Below are 23,483 nucleotides of genomic sequence, written 5' to 3'. Positions count from 1 at the left end.
GAGTAAGGGAAAAACCCGTCGTACTAGCAAAAGTCCGTGAAAGCGAGCCAGTGAGGTGCTTCTAGGCGAATCCAAAGTACTCGCCACCAGCCGTCATAGCGGTGTACAAGGCTTTACGCAGATCCTCATAAGTTTCATACTCGGGGAGATCAAGTTCTGTTCCATCATTAGCTTCTGCTTCCAAAAAAAACATTAAATCGCTGCTGGGGGATGAAACTTACGGTTAAAGCAAGTATGACTACTCGGCAAACGATCCTTGCTCCCATAATCGCGATGAATGTTGAATTTGCTGAACCCGTTCATGCCCTCGAGTTCCTTGAAACCATTCAGTGGCACCTTGCTAGTACCAGTAACGAATTGCAGCAGCTTGGCCTGCTCTTCCTTCTCGAACGTTCGGACAGCGCGCCAGAACCATTGAATCTGTGGTGAGGCGGCCGTGTAGTTGTGGTACTCGGTGTTGTTCTTCCAGTCGTCCACGTTGATGTCAGGAAGACCGGAGATGAGAAGTTCGAGTTCTTGTTCGCTGAAGATGGAGACGAGTTCAGCGGGGACGATGTCGTGGAAGCCCTTGAGGAAATTCTCAAGTTGCTCTTGGACGGCACCGACAAGACGGTGCTCAGTGATGAGGCGAACGTACTCGTGCTTGTTGTCTTCGGTGACCGGAATGTTACGACCGTTCTCAATGAGGTCGACAGTCTGCATCTCACCGAAGGCCTCGACTTCCACTGAGAAGGTTTCCGTGATAATGTCCGTGATTTCGTTATGAATCATCCATTCCAGGGACTTGTAGTACTCCAGATCAAGTGTCTCCATGTCCTTGAGGCTAACCTGCTTACCCATGATTTGCTTGTAGACCGCTCGGCTGAAATGGCAGTCCAGAACGCGACCTTCGTAGAGCGCTTTACCGATGATGCGACCAATGAACTTGAAGAACATCAGATGCTCAGGGTTGATAGAACTGAGGCGGTTGGGGTGGAATGTCGTGCGATCGGAAGCAACAGGTACGAAGAGAGCGTAGTCGGCGTTGAACATCTGGCGTGAGATGGACTGGAACCATTCGCGAGTAACACCACCAGCGTCAACACCTTCTTCGCCGTGGAAGCGGATGCTGAGCTTGCCAAACTTCATCTCGTCGGCTGACTTGAAGTACAGCGACTTGAAAGAGTCCAAGAAGACTTGGTCTCGGCGGACAGAAAGCTGCAGAGGCGGATGTGCTTGTCGGTCGCCGCCTCGGGAGTGGAGTTTTCGGTTGAAGTAGTTACGCTTGTTGTCGAACTCCAGTACCTTGGAATTCTTGACGAGAAGAGAGAATGTGCCACTCATCAACTTAGGATTCTGGCGAACAAGATCGTTGAGAATCTTCCTATGCTCTTCAGTGAAGTTGAAGAACAGATTCTCCATCCTGCTTTCAGGCGGTGGGCTAGATAAGGCGAATTCCTTGGGCATCATCTTAGACAAGGGCATCTCCTTGAGAGTAGTGTTCTTGCACACAACCATGAGACTCTCAATCAGCGGAAGGAGTGTGGTAGCGATATTGAGCATGTTGCCACGCTGGCGGATGACCGTCAGACACTCACTAAGCTTCTCCCACAGGGGCGCGAAAGCTCGATCCTCATACAAGGTCAAGAGGATATCTTCCTTTTGAGCGGGCTCGAGTGCCTCTGCAGCAGATTCAGGCTTGTCCCTGCTGTCACGTGATGGATCAAAGAGATAGTCAAGTGCCGTCAGGGCCCGGAGCAGTTTAGTTTGGTCGGAGCTTGCTGGGGAGAATTTGGCAAGTGCGATGCCTTGGACATCAGTAGGCGAGCTTGCCTTTGAGACTTGAACCGTCAAGCTGGTAAGGTCATGGAGTGTTGAGCTGGCCAGATCCTTAGCAATCCCCAGCAATTCTTGGCCAAAGACCTCCTTCGCACCAGGTATGGGCGAAAGATTGCTGATGACGTTGAGAGTCTCCTGGAATACTTTACTATTGCATTCCCGAGCAGCCAGAATCTTGGCGACAAGTCGAAGGTTGACTTCAGGCACATCGGGCGGTGTGAGAGTGCGGTGTTTCTTCGTCTTGTCGTCTTCGGCCTTTGACTCGTCAGGCTTGGAAATGCTACCTTCGCCCTCAGCAGTAGCGGTTTCAGACTGAGCAGCGTTTTCAGAAGCGGTCGTCATCTCCGTATCTTGGCCTTCAGGACGAGCCTCTATGGCTGCAGTATCGGCAGGCTGGTTCTCGGTGGCCTGGCCATCCGCAGATGTCTCGGCCTCCTTCTTCGCCTCTTCAGTAGCCTTCTCCTTCTCCTTTTTGAGAACCTGCAGCGGTGCGGTGATGACCTTCAGCAGTGTCGTCAATTGCTCCATGATGGTGGAACTCTCAACGATGAGCTTGCGGTCGAGCAAGGTAAGTAAAGCGTTGACCGGATACCTATTCGCCTTGGTCTCTTTAGCCTTGCCCTTGCGATTGGCGCGGTTCTTGAATCCAACGCCCGTCTCATGTTCGGTCAGGAAGAATTGCCAGACAGCGGGGTTCTTCTCTGTCAGCTGGGTAAGCGTGTTAAGACATTGCTGAACAACCATAAGTGGAGAGACGTCAGCGTTGATTGATAAAGCGCCGTTTTTGCGGGAGATCTTCGGGGTCTTGTCCGCTGGTTGCTGAGGCTGCTTGGCTCGAATTGACAGTTGCGCGAAGCTCTTCTCGACAGCATTTACGTCAGCACTTCCATCTTGAAGAATGCTGAGCAGGATGCTGATGACCTCTGCACGATTTTGGCGATTCTCACAAACGTAGCGCAAGATGGAGCTCAGGCTACCCTTTGCGCTTCCCTGCTGTGGGATGAACATGAGTCTAAGAAGTGTCGCGACACCGGCTTTGTCAAGCATTTGTACACAAGGACGAGTCTTCTTCTTCTGCGACGGATCATCAGGCTGGGCACGGCGATCACCTCGTCTATAGCCGAAGTCGTTGAACTGATGTAACCGACGATCACCTCCCATCGCTCGAGCTTCTGCAGATAATTCTGGTGGTAGCTGGCGCAAGATGTCTTCGTCCGTATCCATGAGCACAGCAGCTCGTAGATTAGGGTCCAGTGACGCGAAGAAGCTTGCAGGATCCATCTCTTCTGCTTGTGGAGGAGGGGCACCAGCGTTGGCTTGGTTGCGACGGCGATTCTCTTCGCGCTCTCGGCGTCGACGCTCTTGTGCTTCTTGCGCAAGCAGCTCGGCTCGAATATCTGCAGGAAGTGCTGCTAGGAAGTCCTCGTTGATATCTGTAGGAACTTCACCTGCTGCTCCTGCCTCTTCGGGTGCAGCAGGAGCTTGTGCTTGTGCCGGGGCTTGCGACTGCTGCTGCGCTTGTTCTTGTCGTCGTGCTGCAGCCCGTTGTTCTGCTCTACGCTCAGCCACCTGCTGCATCAAGACTTCTTCACGTAGATCTTCAGGAAGAGCGTCCAGATACTCGGTGTCGATACCCAGATCCGTAATGTCGTACTCATGACCTCGAATCATGGTCGTGATACGTTGTGGAGGTGGCCCAGCAGGTTCTGCAGGGGTCGACTCAGCAGCGGCGGGTTGTGTCGAGGATTCTCCAGCCTCAACGCCCTCCATCGCTTGCGCTTCCGGTGCAGTCTCAGGCTCCGCCTTGGATTCGTCCTCTGCAGGTTGCTCTGGAGCTCGGCTCGCGGCTTCAGCGGCTTCGCGTTCCTGTCGCTCGCGATCCTCCTTTTCTTGTGCCTCACGTCTCTCGCATTCTTCACGCTCCTGCTTCTCCTTCTCCTCTTGCTCTTCCTTAAGCTTGCGGGCGACTTCTGCCTGGCGCTCTTCTAGACGCTTCTTCGCTGCCTCCATGGCGGGTGGAACCATGACTTTTAGGATGGAGTTGATGACCCGGTTGCTCTTCTCGATTGCCGCAGGGCCGTAGAGAATTCTAGCTTCTTCCTGCCAGCGCTGGCTGGTGTATACCTTGGCGAAAGCTACCGCAGAGTGTGGGTCTTCGCGAGCAGTGCGCGATGTGTAGTTCTCTCGCATGCGAGCAATATCACGGCGCATACCACTATCAAAAGGTGGCATACCCATGGAGTTGCTGAAAGAAAGATGCAGCGCGCCACCATGCTGGTGTAATGTCGGACCGCTAGCGCCGGAGCTCATCGCGTTCAACAAGTTGCTGATGAATGAGACAGGGCTGTCATTTTGACTAAAGACACGAGGACCGCGACCTTCGATGGCGTGAACCCAGTCGCTGTTGCCTTCGTTGCGTGGTAGGCCATCTCGTCCAGCGGAGCGACCGCCTCGCTGAAGCAGAGGGTTAATACCATCGTCAGTGACGCGGGGACCAGCACCTGGGCGATGTGAGCGGTAAGCTGGTACAAGGATGCGATCGCCTGGACCTGCTGGGAACATCCATGGACTGAGGCGGTGGGTATGTCGAACAGTAGGGGGTTGAGGGTCTTCCCAGCCACCACCCCATGCAATTTCCGGCATGGCGTCGTCGTCGTCCTCCATGCCAGGATCGTAGTGAATATCTTCGTCATATTCCTCTTCCTCATCATCCATATCTAATTGGGTTAGTTGGGGTTCAAGATGTTGTTCTATCCTATGCAGTAACGGACCTTCTTCTTCCATGTTGTCATCTAGGAAATCCTCGAGATCTCCGCCTTGCTGACGCATCTGCTCAAGAAGCTGAGGTGGATCAAGGACGAAGCCCAGCGCGCCCGGCGGCATGTTAGCGTCGCCGTTGGGGCCACCAGGGAAATCGTCTGGATCGTCGCTCCAGTCATCCTCTTGGTCCTCGGCGAGGCTAGCGTTCTCGTCATCACCTGTCACCTCTTCCATAGCGTCCATGGCCTCTTCCATATCATCCATGCCATCGTCACCATCATCATCCATATCGTCCATGTCATCATCGTCCTCATCCTCGTCGTCTTCCTCATCATCTTCTGAATCATCATCAGAGCCCATGGCGTTGCCATCATCGTCAAGTTCGATCTCAACATCGACATCACCAGGAAGACCTTCAATTGGACCCATGCCATCGATGTCCATCTCGAGGATTTCTTCATCGTCATCGGAAACGACATCGTCGTCACCAATATCGCCTTCATCGTACTCCATATCATCCGCGTAAGGGTCATCGTACATCATCTCTTCACCCTCTTCATCTTCCGAGTCTTCGTCCGATTCTGACTCGTGGGCTTCGAACATGCCCAGTGTGGAGTTGCGGAACAAATCAGGCGTCTCCTCGCGCCCGTTGCCAATGAGATCGTCATCGGATGCGGTCGAAATCTCGTACTCATCGGCGGAGTCTGGGGCTGAAGAGGTATCGTAGTGCATACTCAGATCCATGGCGACGTAACAAAGCCACTTTAGAGGCTTGAGGATGTACTTAACCACGCGCTTAGCGTTCGGGAAGTTGAGGTCGATGTCTGAGATCGCCGTTGTGAGGATAGTGACAAAGTTCTTCTCATACATGATCTTTGCCATCTGCTTCAGGTTAGGAGTCAGATCGGCGTTCTGGGTAAGCATCTCGCCATTTGGACGCTGCGACACCATCCTGGAGAAGATGTCGGCGATACTTAGCAGACGAGAGTACTTCATGTCGAGCGGCTCGTCCGAAGCGTTGGCATCCTTAAATGCCTTCAGGGCATGCTCAAGGACGAACTTGCGCACGAAGAGTAAGTCTGGCTCAGCCTCAACATATGGTGAGATCGGCACATCGGTCTTGGGCAGGGCAAACTCTCCAGTCTTGTTGCAGAGCGAAACGATAAGGTCGATTGCGCAGTTCGATGTCAACAGCTTCTTCTTGAAAGCAAGGTCCCCTTCATGGTTCAGGCTCCCGATAGGAACAACGTTATTGAGGAGATAGTTCAGGACGCCCGAGCGAGGCTTCGATGGTGTCACGGTGTAAGGGTCTGCCTTCCTGGAGAAGTTGATGAATTCAATCTTTGTGCGGTTGTAGCTCTGTACGAGCTCGGAGAGACACTTCAAGATGAAGCAGCGGTAGATGTAAATTGGATGCTCTTCGGCCTTGAATACGGGTTTTTCGGGTTTGGCGGCCTCAGTGGAAGCAGCAGCAGGGGCGGCAGTAGCGGCGTCTGAGCCCGACTCATTGCTTGCCTGCGCTTCAGGTGCGCTCTCTTTTGGCTTGGCAGCCTCAGGCTTGTCCTCTGCTTCCTTATAAGCTAGCAGCTCGCAGAGCAGGTAGTGGATGACGCCGTCAGGGTTCTCAACTACAGGAACCTTGAGATCCGAAGTCTTTGTTCGCTCGAGGAATGGCTGCTTAGGCGCTTCGCTAGATTCCTTTGGTTTGTCAGCCTCCGCAGTGACCTCCGAGGATTCCACGATGCTCGCTCCTTCAGTTGAAGGTGGCTCAGTCTTCTTGAGCATCAGAGCTTGTGGTCGCTGGTTGGGATCGAAGCCCTTGAGCTGGAGTTTCTCGTTGGTGACTTTGACGAAGATCTCGGGTGCACGAATGGCTAGCGCGTACATCTGGCGAGTGTAGCCAGTAGTGTCTGTCTGTCTTCGGTCGCGCGACTCAAACATCTGCTGAATCTCGGTACGCATGATCTGTCGAATCATCTCGTCATCTTCGATCATGTGGCGGAGGACAATCATGAAAGCGCTACGCAGGCCTTCGTTGGTGATGCCCGCAAGTTGCTTGACCATAAGGAACAGCCGCTGAATGTTGCGCTTCTCTGCGAGACGGGTCGCTATCTTACGAGTGCGGGTAAGCATGGCCAGTACTCGTGTCACGGATAGAGCCAACGACTCATCCTTCCCGATGCGAGGCAGCATTTCGATAATTGCATTGAACAGCAGATCTTTCTCCTCGACACTGACAATCGGCTGTGGTAGCTCGTCAACTGTGGTCTCTTCTGTTGACTCTTCCGTTGGCGGAGTCCATGAGATTTGGTGCGGAAGTTGATCCTCAGCTAGTAGTCGTTCGACGATAAGCAAGACCTGGCCGATCCAAGGCGATGAATCTTCCGGAGATTGATCTGGGAAGATTTTGATGAAGCCCAGCAACGTAGTGAAATGTTCCTTAAGCTGCTCAACAATGACATCGTAGAAATCCTTCTCTTGTAGTATCAAGGCCAAAAGATGGGCTGAAGCTGCTATCTTCTTGCCCTGATTTCGGAAGTCGTCGTCACTCTGCAGTGACATGAGAGACTGCACTAGCATCATGCCAATCTCCCCACGCATCTCGGATGGATCTGGTGCCTTTGAAACGGCGGCTGAGATGAGATCGGCAAGCTCGAAGGTGACATCCTCGTGCGTGTTGAGCACGTCAAGAGATTGCTCAACAAGTCTCTCACGGAGCTTGGTTCGCTGTTCATCCAACATGTCTAGTGCAACAAGCTGTGTTGTATTTCCGTTAGCCATCCGCTTTTGATAAGCAAGAGTATCCTGCGGTACAGCAGGTGCCTGACTCGGCTGATCACCCGGTACAGGTGTAGTAGACGTAGGCGCTTCTGTCTCTGCAGTCGAAGTGTCGGCGTCTTCCATCTGAACCGACTGTGTCTCCGGCTGCTCAGACCCATCTTCATCCCGCGTTACTTCGCTTGATGTCATACTAGCATCATCTGGATGCTCGGGGACCACCACTTCAGCTCGGCTCGGCGAGGTGGATGGCGGGCCACGCGCTTGAATCTCATACTGTGGGATAGGGTTCCTGGAAACACCTGGACGGGCCTGGTTCTTGCAGTACTCATTTGCCATGTTGAAGTTGTCGCAGCAGCGATACAGGGCTTCTTCGGCCAGGCTCTCCTCGTGTCCGTTTTCCTTCAGACGCGGCAAGTGGTCTCCATTCCTAGCAGACCAAGGCTTGATGATAGGCTTGCTACGCTTTGGAATCTTGTCGATACTCTTCCACGCTCCGTGCTCGCCTTCACACTCAAGAACAGATTTTAGAATATTGATAGACGTCTTCACAATTGACGTGGTTGCTTTATCGATGAGATCCGAATTCCAAATCTTCTCGACAGGAACAATCACAGCGTACCGGAGCTCGACGAGGAATTGTGCAGTCAAGAAATAGTCAGACCGCTCCCGATCGCGATCTGGCCGGGTTTGCATGGATGACGTCTGCGGAGACTCTGAGATTACCTTGAAGTTAATGATCTGAGAGTAAAAGGCCAAAATAATCTTGATGCCTCCAAGCGACAGGTTGAGCAGTCGCTTCGTCTCCTCGCTGGTGGTGTCGTCCATCTGCTTCAAGGTAAGCTTGAGCGCCGATTGGTAGAATTGGTTGAGAATGTTCGCTAGAACATCGAATCCACCTAGGTTGCGGAAAGATACGAGTAGCAGCGTCAAAGCTTGTGATCGATCAAGGTTTGGCTCAACGATGAGCTGCGACAAGGATGTCAGGATGACAATCCAGTACGCATACCGGTCTTCAATGATCTCCGATTCTTTCGGACCCTCGTATTCGAGCTGATCGATGACGGCCTGAGCAAGTTGGTCTGACACAACAGTAGCACATTGCCTCTGGTAAGCCTCCAAGCTGCGGCGGAACAAGAGGAGTTTACCAAGCGACTGGAAGAACGGTGCAACCTCGGTAGGTATTCTGCTAAGCAGATTGCGGAGAGTCTGCGTGTTCTTGAATTGCGCACTATTCTGGCTCGCGACAGGGTTCTCTGAGGTCGAGCCAGGAGCAGCAGCGTCACCGTTGCTTGGCGATTCGGTAGCACTGTTTCCAATTCGGAACACATTGTCGGCTTCGTCGTTTCCGAAGCCTGAGCTAGTGATACGGGTCTCCTTCTCCCATTCTGTAGGCATGTTACGCTGTAGTAACAACTCCTCCCATACACAGCTTCGATGTAATCTTCCGAGGCTATCCACGAGACGTGCATACACATCGGCGAGATTGACTTGGCTAGACACATTGTGCGAAGAGCGGGTAGTATACATCTGGCTCTGGAATGTTAAGGTCATAGCTCCGACGAGAGTATGGGCAGAAACTAGGGCTTTGACGTATTGTGTGCCTCGTTGCAAATTCTCAGTGTTCTGGGAAGTACCAGAACTGGTAAAAGGTGCGAAGAAAGCCTGCTTGCCGGTGTGGTCGAGGAGAGGCTGCAAGTGCTCCAAGGCTGCTTGTGTACGTTTGATCAGAGATGGCACTGCGATATGCGGCTTCTGCTCGACGAGTACTTGGACAACATGGCCGAATTGCTCACACATGCTGCGGTACTCACTTGCCTTTGGATCTAAGCAGGCAAGGCTTGAGATGTCAAGAATCTTGTCTACACCATCGAGCTCGACGTACGCAGCGCACATGGCGTGATTTGAGAAGAATCCAGAGAGGAAGCGGCACAGAACGCGGATGTATTGACCGGTAGTAGGGCCCTTGGTGCTGTCTTCGGTCTCAGTGATTTGGTCGTAAGCGACTGGTTCGTTAGCAGTGTCATCAGCATCCTTCATCTCTACGTCGGTAGCTGTAGATTCCGAAGCTTGGGCTGTGCTCTGCTGAGAGCGTGGCCCAGAAAGGGCTTGGCGGCCGCCAGCGACGGTCAGCTTACCAGCGGCGTCCTCGGACCAAAGCTTAGCTCCTACACCTTCCTTGTCGGCCTTCTCGGCGCAGAGTTGAACCACGCGCGCTATCAATTCGCTGAGACATGAAAGAACACGTGCCTTCAGAGGTGGGTGATGGCGCACCAGCTCATCGAAAGAGTTTCCGATCAAGGTAGGCATCTCGGTATCAGCATCAAGTGCTTTTATATGGGCAGGACTCTCGAAAATCTCAAAGAATCGCTCAAGTGCGATTGATGACTGAAATAACTTCATACCAGCCTCAGCTAAGCAGATGCCGTCGAAGGCCGGTGGTAAAGTCGAAATGGCTTCGGCGACAGGCAAGATACCCTCCGCAAGTGACTTTCCAGCTTCTCGTGGAGGATATGTCGATGGTGTTGAAGCACTCACATCAGCGTTGGCTGCAGCGATTGCTTCTGAAGCGGGCTCTCCAGCCACAGTCTCCAGGAACGCATCGCTAAGACCCGCCTCGGCGATGACTTGATAGCTAGTGGGCTCATTGTTGATGAAGCTGGTGAGGATTGTGACAGCCATACTCCAGACAGTTGAGCCAAACGTCTTGGCATTGGATAGCACAGTGCGCAAGCTGCTGAGCAGCTGTTGCGAGTCAAGCAAGTTTCGCATCAGGCGATCGAAATTTCCGCCTGTATGCGACATCATATGGTTGAGGAACTTGAAAAGCCAGCGTAGACTCTGCTGGTGGTAGAACGGAATTTGATAATCAGTAAGCTGCGTCTTGTACTCCTTGGGCATGCCCTTGTCCTCTTCTGCGAGCTTCTTAGAAGTGTCGACCTCGTATTGCATCAGATCAGCGATGATTTCAAGTCCCTTCGCGGCTACAAGGGCTGAGAAGGCGTCGCGCAGGTTATAGACGAATGTGTCAAGGAAGTTGAGAATCTTAGGGTGGTTGCGTTCTGCCTTAGCGGTACGCAGCTTGAGGACATCGACTAGAATCTCCAGAAGACCAGCGGCCACCATCTGCTCACCAGTGCGCGTTTGAGAAGTAGGTAGAGTGTTCAGAAGAGAGAACAAAGCATCGCGCCACTCATCTTCTTCGACATCATCAGGGTTACCTGTCTCTTCGCCAAGTCCAGCGACGAGCTTGCGCACAACGTAGAAAAGTACACCATGGTTAACGTTGACGCTGAGGGCGGTACAAACATCAGGCGCTTTCGACTTGTGCTTTGCGAGCGCCTCAAGAGCGCTCATGGCGTAAGTCTGCAATTCTGTCGAGATTCCAGTCTCACCGTTGCCTGGCGGATGGACCAGCTCAGAGAGCTGGTAGGCAAGTTGTAACCGGCGTGGCTCATCTGCATCTTGCTGACCCAGCTTTGCCATGAACTCCTTCTCGACATGTACGTAGCCAATGTTTGCGATGGATAGAAGACGGATGGCGACTGCACTGTCGCGCCCTGCGTGTCCCTCGTGAAACATCTTCGCGGTGCGAAGCTTGTGGAGGAATTCGTATTGGGCTGTTTCCGGTAGACGTGCTAGTCCTTCCTTAATAAGGTCGTGGATGTCGGTCTTGACCACCTTCTCGGCTGACAGCTCGAAAGTCTTGGGCCCATTCGTTGTACTACTGGGTTGTCCGGGTGTGAAGACTGGCGTGCTCGGTGAATCGGTAGCGGGCGGAGGCTGAGGCTGTCGCGGTGTTCGGTTAGGGTTCATGCTTGACGTCCTTCGCACTGGAGTCGGTGTTGTGGGTGCGGGTGTGTCTATGGAAGCCGATTTGCTGCTCTCTGCTTCGGACGAGGGAGTGGGTTCATAGTACGAGATGAGGACGCCTCCGAACTCCTGCTTCATCGATGCTTCGGACATGGAGTACATGGCAACGAGATCAGATGGACTAATCTTATCAGTGCTGCCAGCGCGCTCCTTGCCTTTGCCTGCTGGTGTGCCGAACACTGGTACTGCTGTGGCGGGGCCTTTTGCGAATGGGCTGGCCAGCTTCTGGACCTTGTCGAGATTGATGTTGTAGTGGCTGGAGAGAAGAGATGGGTGGAGGGTGGCCGGAGCCAGGCGCATGCGTGCGGCGGCGTAGCGCTGAGCGAGTCGATGACCTAGACGAAGCGTAGCTTTGAGAAGAGATGTGGAAGTCGTGTTTAGTAGCTTGTCCAAGCGCTCGCTGCTAGAGTACAGACTACGATTGCCGCAGTTCTCCAAGAGCATGCGCGTGAAGTTGAGGATCTGCTCGATCAGCTCGCGATCGCCATCCTGTGATACGTGCAGGGTATCCAGGACAGCATCGGTTGTAGTCTGCTCCGAGCTGGTGCTTCCTTCCTCGACATCGCCCTTGAGCAGTAGTCGGCGCTGGAAGGACTGCGTCTGCGGTCCGTCTGCCAGGCCATACTCCTTATTGAACAGCTCGAGGATGTGGTCGAAGCGGTTGAGGGCGGGGATCCAGTGATATGCGTCACCGCGGGGAAAGGGCCAGTGCCTAGGGAAGGAGGCGAGATGTGCGGGCAGCTGGAATAGCGGTATTGACTCGGTTGCCTTGACGAAGTCTGCTATCATCGGCGACTGCGGTGGTCTGTTAGTAGTGGCGAGACATGGCAAAGGATGCTCAACTTACCAGAGTCGACTCATGTCGCGATGTAGCCTGTTTCTTGATCTTCATGTTTGCGCCGGGCGCTCGGAAGGCGAAACTTGCTCACATGCAAGCTCTATGAAGCTGGTCTCTAGTGAGTAGCAGTTGTGTGCAGGCAGTCGAGTGACACGGCGAGAGATGCGTGACGCGGGAGGCTGTCTAGAGGTAGGCTGCGACTGCCTTTACCGGAAGCGCAGAAACCCAAGGTGGCTACGTTTTAGTGGAGCGAAAAGCGGGGTCTTGATGATGTATGTTGGCGTCGTATCCACACACAAAAGCGGTCGTAGCGAGATGTAGGTAATGCTTGTGAGCGGGCGGGTTGGCGGAGAAGAGGCGTAGGTGGGTAGGTCGCTGTTAGATACCACGGTGCAGGCGCGGATCTGGGACAGCTAGTTGGTCGCTTATTGGCGGAATGCAAGTGCCAAAGGCTGGTTAGCGGCAGCCTCTATATCGGTGGTAGAGCGGGTGGGTGAGGTGTAGTTGTTGTGGGAGCTGTAGCTGTGAGCACTGCAAGTCGCAGTTTCCGCAATGATGGAGACATGGTCCGTGCCCGCTGATCCGAGCTTAGAGCGTCACGAAAGCGACGCGCTGTCGTCAGTGACTCTTCGGACGATATGACGATCATGAATGCGCTGGGGCGGGCTACGACATTCACGGGACGATAACACTATCTCCTTGTACCATCAAGCATGAGCTTAGCTAGCGGATATCCAAGGATATCACGACCAAGCACTTGCACCACCAGAAAGCATTGCATCCACGACACAGAGACGGTAGGTGAAATGGTATTATATATTACTCGATATCAAATCATAAGTCACAAGAAAAGCCTTGGCAAGACTTCCAGTACAACAGCTCGATCATCCACCACAGGTCAGCAAAACACAACGATACCTCCCAAGCCTACCTGCGAAACCACCCACTCGTCCCACTCGCATTCTCTTCCCTCCTCTCCCCACCCCCATTCCTCCTATCCTCTGCCTTCCCATCATCAACCAATCTGACAGTCTCCTCCAGCACCAACAGGTCCCTCTCAATCATCTCCGCCCAATTCTGAATATCCCCCACCTCATTCAACTTCTTTGTGCCCCCTTGTAGCAACTTATCCCACTCGGCCGTTTGTTTCGCGAGCGCCGCCGTCTGCTTCGCCAGCTCCTTTTCTTGCTTGGATATAGCAGCCGAATTGGCGTGTAGGTCCGCTGTTCGCGTGCGCATTTCATTGTCAACGCTGGCGCCGACGGAGAGCAGGGATGCGGTTACGGCGGCGCGGGCCTCGTTTTGGCGACGAGCAGCTTCTTCTGGAGATGGAGGTGGGGAAGAAGGCATATTGGTGGTGTTGACGTTCACGGAGTGGGTAGATAGCGTAGGCTTGTTGAGGAGTGGTAAAGTAAGTTGTCTTGATGTGCTGAACGTAAAATGGTTTGTATGCTCTGTTGGTTAGAACAGCTACCTGCCCAGCGAATGACGATCCGCGAACTACTGCGTAACTCCACCGTAGTAAGACTGCCTAGTCTCGCTCCAATCATTCCTCATACTGTGAAACGTAGTGGAACATGTTGATTGGTGACTCGGTCGTCTACCGGGTGGTTCCAAAGGCCGCTTCCAGCTCACTGCGTGATGGTGTAACGGGGCTCGATGTGAATGGCCGAAGAAAGTATTCAATATATGGTCATGCCTTGTGCAACGGCAGTTCCCTACTCTACTCCATCTCTGACACGTGTACAAGGCTAGCAGGCACGTTGTGCGGCGTGACCACGGAAACTTACGACTGGACAGCGGGGTAGCAGCGAGCAGCAGCAGCTTGGTTTGATAGAGTATTAGGCATTGGCTCCTGATACCGCGGTTTTTTCTGTCTGCATGAGTATGGACGGAGACGTTTGCTGCTGACGTGCTTTCCTATTTGCAGTGTTAAATGTATCGGGCGTTAGTCGTTGTACTCCTGATGCTTAAGGGAGAACGGCGAGCGGGGGTTAGACAACAGTCCGGGGAAACGTGCTGTAAGCTTCATGAAATAGACACGCATATCCTCTCTGTCGTGCATTAAGCCTGGAAGAAGCTATCTGCCTATGATAGACGCCCAAAGTTGCTGCGGCGATTCATCCAAGGCGGGGTGGGGTGCCTACTGTGGGGCCTGGTCGGGGAAGCGCAGCGCAGTCGATGGGGGTACAATCAACACCTTATCAGTAGTTGCCAATTCAGGAAATAGTCAAGTTGAGGCAAGTGTAACCGAAGCCCTTAGAGAAATAGACTCGTCACTACAATTTTGTCCTTCAGGCTCTTCATCGTCGGACAAGTCCTTTGCGCTTTCCGTGGACTAGGTTCCTTGCCGCCGTGAAAACTCAAGAACAAAAATCACTTATTAATGGAACGCACGATGCACGAGGTACGTATTGGGCCCAATTCGATAGATTCGTAAGATGTAAAACACGTAACCAAAGAGTGTGAAAGAGAGTAAAGAAAAAAAAGGTCATGAGATTCCCACGCGACCGGATAAGAACAAAGTGATCCAGCCACACAAGTATCCAGATATCGCACCCAAACCGAAAGACTCGACTTATGCCGCAATCTCCTTAGCAACACGCTTGACAACATCCTCAACAGCGGCAGCTGCCTTCTCAGCCTCGCGCTTCGCATTCCTAGCCTTGATCTTTGCCTGCGCACCCTTAATCTGCTGGACCAAGAATTCAACACCCTCGTTCGCCCTAACACCGTATGTCAAGTGAGCAGGCAAGACGCTCAGCGTACCCAGGCAGACGGCGTCACCAGGCTGGCAGATGATCTTGACCTTCTCCTTGGGGAAGTTGGGGATTTGGTCGCGGTCCTGAAGCTTCTGTGTGTCACCGTAGGTAACAACGCCAGCGATTTGGTCCATGACAGCAGCGTCGAGCTCCTCGATAGCGCGGTGGTTGACAGCAGCACCTTGACTGTAGCCCGAGGATACGATAACGGAGTCTGGGCACTTCTGGGCCATGCTGTTGAGAGTGTCCTTGAGGAGGTTCTTGGAGCGTGTGTCGGTGCCGCCGGGGAGGACGTTGGTGCCGATTGAGGCGGCATAGGGAATGCCTTCAGTGGCGACTGCATCTTGACCGAACTCTTTCTTGAGGCCGTCAGAGGTAGGAGGGCCGACTACGGTTCCCATGTTGCCGATCTCGGTGGAGCCACGGGCGAATGCGAAGAGAATATCTCTGCATCCACCTCGGCTGAACTCACTCGAGCTGGAACCGGTGCCACCGAAGAGCTGGCGGCTTTCCAGAGGGGCTGCAGCGGCAAAGCCAGCAAGGGCAGCAACGAGGATGGATTGGGCGTGCATGGTGTTGTTTGTTGAAAGTGTGGTGTAAAGTGTGGTGGAAAGTGTGGTGGGAAGTATGTCTGATATTGACAATAATGTGAAGAAGAAGCGAAGAAGATAGTAGCGAATGTAAGCACCGGGCCTGTAGTGTTGGTGACAGTGTTGACTGATGATTTTCAACTGAGGCTGGCGTCCTACCTTCTTATAATCCTATGTCGTTCGGCCAGACTTGGAACCAAGCTCGTCTAGCCATGACGATGATCAGGTATGCGAGCAAGGGCATTGCCCAAGGCGCTGCCAAGGTATCATTGGACTCATTGATCAAGCGGAAACAACCGCCAACTGAGAGAGCAGCCGAGGAAGGTATTCGTCAACTAGAGATACGATTGGTCCATTCCGTGTCAATGTATTGCCAGGAGGGAAGTCCAGTGTCATGGAACTGCTACCAAGCGATGCCAAGTTGGTTGCGTTCTCCGAGAGGCATGGTGGAGATGGGGTATGGAGGGATAGTAGTCCATCGTTGAGCCTCTGCGCCCCAAACAACGTACGGAATTAGCCACTTAGGACCTGAAGGTGATCCGACTACCGAAAAAACACTCTCACCGTCAATGCGCTTGGACCTTACTTTTTGGCTACCCTGGCTGATCCTGCTACAGGGCAGCGACTCGCGCGAGGGTGTTCCTAGTGCGTCCGCAACGTGCCTGCCGTGCCTCGGTATGTTGTAGACAACATTGCTGATCATTGGCCATAGCGACGTCTGTCTACGACCTGTCAGTGTAAGAAGTTGAGCTGACAAGAGAACGGCTGTCGCGAAATGACGGAATGACTTCATCGCAAGCAATGCAAGAGTCGAGCCTGGTATCATGCAAGCGTGTAGTCCGGAAAAGGGGAGCATTTTGGACAGTACCACACTGACGAGTATACGGGAATTATGCCCGTCTCTAAGAACGCTTTCGAGCGGAAATAAGCTTTCGTACATTCACAACGTGGTATAGGGTTGATCGACGTGACGGGTGCGTCCCGCTATGGACCGTGTGCTAATTTAGTTTTGACTACATGCGCCTGACGCTCTTAGCCGTTTCAGCTCGGGACGTGATGCAAAAAGCAAGCGCACCAAAGATGGTCAGACACTGGCAACACCAACATCGCATGTTCACCGTTGTGAGTGGAAATCTCCGAACCTGGGAACCATGCCATGATGTCTTTGATCGCAACATCTGGCCAATGGAGGAATCTGTTCGCGAAGGTACTCCAATAAATGAGCGTGTTTGGTGTACGCGATGCTCTCCGGTCGAGTAAGTACGGCGAACTTCGCCTACGCTGATGGCAGTCTGTTGTCCGCACGCTTCAGACATTGCAAGTATAGCCCGTCCGCGACGTACTGATTTACTGATCGCCTATGCAGCCTGCGTATACGAGCCGATTCCTTGCACCCTTCTGTGCACGGGTTTTTCGAGAAGCCTTGGAAGTAAAAAGCATAGGTACAACCTCAGTCATTGTACGACGTTAATGCTGAAATCCTAGTAATTGGCTGGCCCATGATTGCTCTGTAACCTCGTTCATCCGCAGCACCCGGCAGGGCGGGATGACTCGCATGGAGCGGCGCGATCGTTTCGAACTTCAGCCTTGCATCTGCCGACGAGTCGTTCTATGCCTGAGGTTTTGTCAATATGACTCGAATAGGAAAGGTGGTCGATTGTGATGGACACAGCGATTCTCGCGTTCGCTTCTCCAGACCGATTTCTGCCTAAACGCAAAACCCAAGCTGCTGTTGCTGCTCTTGAGACAATTCCTTGCAACCTTTGCATCAATCCCCCCATGGTTTCGATTGTACAGTTCCCAATCATGCCGACTGGGTTGCACGTAGCTCCAAGAACGCGGCGCGTTGTCGAAAGAAAGGAGATCTAGGGTACCGAAGTCAGGGACCTCAGGGCCATGACATCAACCGGTGGTCAAAGCGCGCCATCCAGTAAACTTTACGAGATGCGCGGCAACGACAAGACACATACTATGTACACCTTCGCATTCTGATTTATGGCCGATGAAAACATGGATAGGCGTTATCGACCCCGCGATGATACGAAGCTGCCCACCTTTGTGAGCAGGGATGGTTTCCGTCGGGAAGCAGAGCCTCCAAGCCTTGCGATAACGATAGCGTATGATTGGGCCGAATAGGGCGACAACCATGGTACCCAGGTACCTGTATAATATCAGACCAGAAAGATACACAAAGTTATACCGAACTTTGAAGGAAAGGAAGAAGAAGACAACTTGAACTCCATCCATCAAGATGCACGATCCTATCGCCGATGCAAAGGCTCAGGAAGCAACGCGCCAATACACTTTCCGACCCGCTACCCCCACCGACATACCTGCTCTCCAGAAAATGATCGGTTCTTCTCTCCGCGGCCTAGGAAAAGGGTATTACAGTCAAGCCGAGCTCGATGGCTCAATAGGCTACCTCTTTGGCCCCGATTCCGTTTTGATAGCAGACCAGTAAGTACCGAACCTCAACAGTTGTGGACATAAGGCGTCCGTCATCAATGAGCCGGAAGCCGATACCAAATGATACCAAAAGGGACCATAGTTAATCATGTGAATACAGGACGTACTACATCCTTCACCCTATCAACTCACCAACCACAATCTGTGCTTGTGGCGGGTGGTCCTTTCGCAAGACGCTGTACGGCGGAGATTCTGCACCCTCTCCTCTGCGTATGCCAGAGAAGCGTGATCCGGCTATTGACCGTGCAAGTATCCGTGCTATTTTCACGTCTCCAGAGTATGCGCGCAGGGGTCTGGGTACCATGATGATGCGGTACTGTGAGGCGCGGGCGCGTGAAGGGAAGAGAGGTGAGACAGACGGTTTCACCCGGTTGGAAATGGGGGCGACATTGAGTGGAGTTGCATTGTACGAAAGATGTGGGTATGTGAGGAGTGGGAGAGTGGATGTGGTCAAGTGTCCTAATGGGGAGGGAATCAAGATCTTACATATGACGAAGGATTTGGTGGCGTAAGGCGAGGCTGTTAAGAGAAAATGGTCTAGTCAGCTTCGAGGTATCTGGGTGCAAGAGATTGGTATGCGGTGGGAAGATTACCCTTGTGCAATCGATCTTGTAAGATGCGGTGATGTGTTGGCAGGGAAGCATGATCGCCGCCGGGTTTGGGTTAGCGGATGATGGGCGCCTCGCGGTAAGGCACCCGATGAGGCGAATATACTTCTTGTGGCGCTATGGTGCGGTCTAGGTTGGAAGCGTGATGCAAGGAGAAGCGCGAAACTTGTATCGTGGCCATGGTGGGTTGTATATGAAGTATGCGAGCTCGCTTGATATCAACCATACGATATTTCCTCTCCTTCTTGCAGAGTGTTCGCTCTTTGTCATCACGTCAGCTCGAAATCTCTACGGTCAGCCTCACCCCACGATTGGAGATAAGCACGAACAGCATGTCAAGCCCCATGTCAAGTCCCATCTCGAATCCCATCCCAAATCCCAAAGATCCCAAAGCAGCCGCGTTGTCCACGGCTGTAGTCATCATCACCGTACCATCAGGCACATGATCTCGCCATGGATACTCATTCGACAAAACTAGTTTGCGCAGCTTGCAGCTTCGATTCCTAGCCTTACGGCGTGATCGCTGTGTAAGAGTAGGGCATTTTTGGGTTTAACGTATACTGCGATTCGGGGAAAGCTGAAGGTCTCAGAGGAAATGGTGGCATGTGGACTTGGTCGAATCTGGCTAAAAGGAGGCGATGTCCAATGACGGGTGGTGCAATCATGATCTCAGGAACGTCACCGTGGTACTTGGTGCGGTATTGTCCGCAATCTGCCAGCAGTGCAAACGGCGGTCGGAACATTTTGCGATGTGATCTAAGGATATTGGGACGGAGACCTAGACCTAGGCGGATGCGTTTGCAAGACTGAGTAGCAACGACATGAATCATCATGGTAATTCGAGACGAGGCCGATGTTCGGAGGATGGTGTTCTGGTTATGGTATCACGTACTGGAGACATGGCAAGGCTGTTGAAGGAACTTCTTTCTTTTGTGGAGGAGAGTAACTAGGACATGGGATCTTCAAAACGCACCAAAGCAATGAAACCGAACGCATTAAGCTCCAGCATCAGACCGCATCTCCACCACGCTTCCATTTTGTTATGACTCAAGAAGAAAAAAGCAAAGTAACGCCATCAGTGAACATGAATCCATGCTGCGTATTCCATAGAGGCCGCTCCGTTTGAGTGCAACCCAGCGTCGTAAGCAGCAGTAGTCGGGGTATCAAAGGGTGATGCAAGAGGGCATTCGCAAAGGCTGTGTGCTCGTGTCGGATCGTGTCGGATCATCTATACGTCAAAACGCAAGTCAAAGACGCAGGGAACTCCAGGAAATCCCATACAGAAAGTCAACAACGGCAAACCGTCCCCAGTTCTGCCGGAAGGAGGATCGACTTAGCCACAGATATGTCAGTGACAGTTGTAATGACTAGTAGTCACATTGCAAGTTTGGGCGTGAGCCAAATCGATGCGTAACCGGGAGTTGTCAAAGATGGAAGCTGACCTGCAGACCTTCATGTAGAAGTGAGAATGTCATATCGTAGTCGGAAGTCTAGTGCGTGGGAGAGGGAAAGTCGCTACGACTCAAGGAAAGCGTCAATATCCTTCTCCAGCTCTTTACTCCAGAGGTACTCGTGGTCTTCTTCGATCTTGTAGTCGACAGGGAGGTAGACGTCTTCCATGGTAGGGATCTTGCAAACCTGGTCGATGGGATACTGCTCGATAACAGGGAGCTGGTTCCACATGAGGCCGGGAGGACCTTCCTCACGGGGAAGAGGAAGGAAGCGACCAACACCAGTCTTGGCTCGATCATCACCCTCCCACTTCATCTCCGCCATGGAAGGCCAGGGCGCGATCTCATCCTTACCATTCTGCCAGTCGTTGCACCAGATAGTCTGCTCACCGAGAGCGCGACCGTAGTTTCCAACGTCTTCGAAGTTGCCTTCGATACCGCATCTATTGAGGACCTTCTGAATATCTCCTGGGATCGGAGCTAGGATAGCTCGGGCGTCTTCCTTGTTCTTAACCTTGGTGGCAAGCTTGTTCGCCTGCGATGCTAACATCGCTTCCTTGTGGGCAACGTAATCACTGAGCTTCCACTTGGCAACGTCGGAGTTTCTGAATAGACGGCGCATAGCGTTGCGAACCATAAGAAATTCCTGCTGCACTTGCGCGTCTGGAGACACCCAGGTTCGCGACTGGCGAAAGCCTCCGCCACGAACGCCGTAGGGAGCATCTAGCTGGCGATTGCCACGGAAGTCACGAACTGGGGAACGATAGGTGCTTGAGTCGTTGTGTTGCTTCTGCATGCGCTCGAAGGGGTTGTTGTAACGGTCTACGCTGTTCTTGCGGAGCTCGACACCACCACCGGTGATAGCCAGGCTACCGAAATTGAGGCTCGCTAGGCTGATGGGACTGCTGGGAGTTGGGAGACTGTTGCTGCTGGAGCGAACGTCAGAGCTCTCATCATCATGAAGGGTGTCACCACTAGTATCGGTCTTTGGAGACGTGGCTCCGTCGCCCGCTGGAATAGGTAACTGAGGTTTGCGAGGGGTCGCGACTGAGGCGCCGGTTGCAACTTTGATAGGATCGGCCATCGAAGGTGACATCGAGCGAATTCTGATGTGAGTGTTGAGAGAATGGAAGCGGAGACTATGCAATACGTTCACACCCTTGAAGGTAAGGAAGGGCGCTTTTCGACTTTGCGTGAGTATGTAACGTACGGGAGACTTGTCCGATGTAGTGGAGAAGGGCAAGTGTTGAGACTGTGATGTTCAAGTCTGATATACCCAAAAGTTGGCAGTGGTAAAGGTCCAAGCGGGAGTAAGGCACCAGGACGGTGTGTATTTTCCCAACTATGCATGCATATCAATTAGCAATGATTCACTACCAGTGCGCTGGAACACATCGGGGCAACCGTGTCACCGCTTGCACCATTGCGATCGATACGAATTTGCTGCCCGAACACATGGTTCGCGGGTTGAGATAGATAGCACGTGTGTTTCCATCATTACGAAGAGAACCAATATCAAACTCCTTAATTCGACACCGCCCCCGGGGGACGCTGAGCGGATATGCAATGTGATTCTGTCACCTACCTGATGATGATCTGGACCTCGCAAATGCGGGGTCTATGAGATAGCCAATAACACGACAAGGTGTCAGAATGCTTGGAGGCTAGACCTTAAAGTGAGCGAGGGCGGTATAGTTGACTGCTTGTATGTAAAAGCTTACTAGAAAAGGAATCGTTCAGTTGAGTAGGATTTTGAACGATGTCCTTACTAGAAGAGGTTTTGCGTTATGAAGTTGTCTTATCGTAGAGCTGAGAGCTGCCTGGCAAATGTCTTAGTGGTCATAGGGCCTGCCTTGTGATGATAGAAGAGTGAGAACAGAAACATACGTGTTGTGCGATTGAAGCTATTGTGCTCTCAGTGGAAGCCTGCGATATCGGTCACAGGGCCCCAGGTACGTGTCCACCTGCTCGACCGGCGGTGAATTAAGCGGTGGATAGACGATGATGCGCTACGATGTTGTAAGAGCGGTGATGCTTGAAACTGTATGCGATGTTTTGGGCTCCGCGATTTTCGAATTGCATGGAAAGAGGAAGTACGGAAGGAAATTATTTGAGCGGGCTCTGAAAGGCTGCGGTCGTTTGGAAAGTGGAAGAATCCAATCTGTATTGCAATTCGTTAATAAAGCTACGTCACGTCCGAGAATGCAAAAGCCGAGCAAAAGAGGTTCCAGATAGAGTTTGGCGCGAAAGCAGTGAACGAGTGGGTAACGTGGGGTGCGTAAACAAGAGGTAATTGTCGGTCGGTGGGGTAGGTGAGGTTATCGTCACAGAGCACGGCCTGCACGAGCGTACTGCAGAGGTGACGCCCAAGCTTATAGCGGACAGACGAGGAACGTGCTGGACGCTCAGGTTCACCTCACCACTCTTCGCAACAAAGGGATAATCCGAACGCAGAAAATGATAGATGAGAACGAACGACGGTCAGCGACCAGCGCTGTAGAGGAAATGACAAGCAGACAGAAACCATGGATAAGAGACGGAACGGAGGAAACGGAAAGATGATGACGTGAAAAGAAGAAGAGAGCTAGGAATTTGACTCGAGGGACTGTTTTGTAGCCCAATCGACAGATCATGAAAGGAAAGCACGTTCGAAAGACATCAACTGCGACTGACATGAGGAAGTTACTGCCCAGGATGCGAGTTGATCACAACGGATCTCACAAAGAGACATGCATCGCAGAACTTATACTCTCGTGAATGAAAACATCTCGGCGAGAGGGAGATAGAACCTGTAGACTACAGCTTCGATGATGTGGGCTTCTGGGATCGCTATAAGGTGGGTTCAGAAGTGCAGACTGCTACCTTGGCAATCCGCACTTTCAACATCGGGTTCTCAACTCGCCGGCCAGGTCCTTGAACACAGCGACCTGCTGGATGGAAACGGCAACGACTAAGAACACAATGAGATGTAGAAACTGTTGGCAATGCTGGCGGGTCGTAATGTGATGTCTAGGCAAGTCCGCTGTTCTGAGCTCTGAGAAGGTGGGACACGGAAGACGTGTTCGTAGCGGGAATGTTCGTGTCAATATATGCAGGCAACCGTCACTGCAGACGCTGGAAAGCGGGTAATCGTTGTTGTCGTTGATGCAGCGAAAATGTTTCGAAACAGAATGGGGATGAAGTTGGGACGACGGCGACCCGTGTTTGAGCCTCAAGAAGAAGGGAAGGTTGATTGGACAGCAGCGGTCGACGCGTTAGGCCGCTTACTCCACACCAGCGCGCGCTACGCCGCAGCCACGCATACGAGAACTCGCGCATTGACACAAATTCCCAGTCCAGACATGTTGAAGTTCAAGCTTGATGGCGTCGGGCTTGACTATGGGGACTACTATGGAACTTCATTCTTGTGAGCCATGGTGTGCTGCTGGTAGAATTCGCGTCGTTGAAGTTTGTTGTTCTGACGGCTGCAAAAGGCTGGACTGGGTATGACGTCTTCGCTAGCTGCAGAAATCAAGGCATGACGGCGCCACAGGCCTTTC

The 23,483-nt window shown here is 52.6% G+C and overlaps 5 protein-coding genes across 5 annotated transcripts; 1 reads left to right on the top strand and 4 right to left on the bottom strand.

Annotated features, from left to right (window-relative positions):
* Positions 1 to 61: 61 nt before the first annotated feature.
* On the bottom strand, positions 62 to 12,121 carry J4E82_005874 (uncharacterized protein; the record flags this gene model as incomplete). Its single annotated transcript, XM_051732134.1, has 3 exons — positions 62 to 156; positions 222 to 12,024; positions 12,077 to 12,121. The coding sequence occupies 3 exons, from the start codon at positions 12,119 to 12,121 to the stop codon at positions 62 to 64; spliced, it is 11,943 nt and encodes a 3,980-aa protein (XP_051588154.1).
* An 873-nt stretch (positions 12,122 to 12,994) lies between these two features.
* On the bottom strand, positions 12,995 to 13,417 carry J4E82_005873 (uncharacterized protein; the record flags this gene model as incomplete). The annotated part of the gene is made up of 1 exon (XM_051732133.1): positions 12,995 to 13,417. One exon carries the CDS (start codon positions 13,415 to 13,417, stop codon positions 12,995 to 12,997), a length of 423 nt encoding a protein of 140 aa, XP_051588153.1.
* A 1,228-nt stretch (positions 13,418 to 14,645) lies between these two features.
* On the bottom strand, positions 14,646 to 15,401 carry J4E82_005872 (uncharacterized protein; the record flags this gene model as incomplete). Its single annotated transcript, XM_051732132.1, has 1 exon — positions 14,646 to 15,401. One exon carries the CDS (start codon positions 15,399 to 15,401, stop codon positions 14,646 to 14,648), a length of 756 nt encoding a protein of 251 aa, XP_051588152.1.
* A 2,269-nt stretch (positions 15,402 to 17,670) lies between these two features.
* J4E82_005871 (uncharacterized protein) lies at positions 17,671 to 18,397 on the top strand (the record flags this gene model as incomplete). Its single annotated transcript, XM_051732131.1, has 2 exons — positions 17,671 to 17,876; positions 17,986 to 18,397. 2 exons carry the CDS (start codon positions 17,671 to 17,673, stop codon positions 18,395 to 18,397), a joined length of 618 nt encoding a protein of 205 aa, XP_051588151.1.
* Positions 18,398 to 20,008: 1,611 nt separating this feature from the next.
* J4E82_005870 (uncharacterized protein) lies at positions 20,009 to 21,028 on the bottom strand (the record flags this gene model as incomplete). The annotated part of the gene is made up of 1 exon (XM_051732130.1): positions 20,009 to 21,028. The coding sequence occupies one exon, from the start codon at positions 21,026 to 21,028 to the stop codon at positions 20,009 to 20,011; it is 1,020 nt and encodes a 339-aa protein (XP_051588150.1).
* Positions 21,029 to 23,483: the final 2,455 nt, after the last annotated feature.

Source organism: Alternaria postmessia, assembly GCF_024291825.1.
Source record: "Alternaria postmessia strain BMP 2775 chromosome Unknown scaffold_32, whole genome shotgun sequence".
Classification (NCBI taxonomy): domain Eukaryota; kingdom Fungi; phylum Ascomycota; class Dothideomycetes; order Pleosporales; family Pleosporaceae; genus Alternaria; species Alternaria postmessia.
The sequence above is the reverse complement of the archived record's forward strand: the minus strand, read 5'-3'. Positions and strand labels throughout refer to the sequence as shown.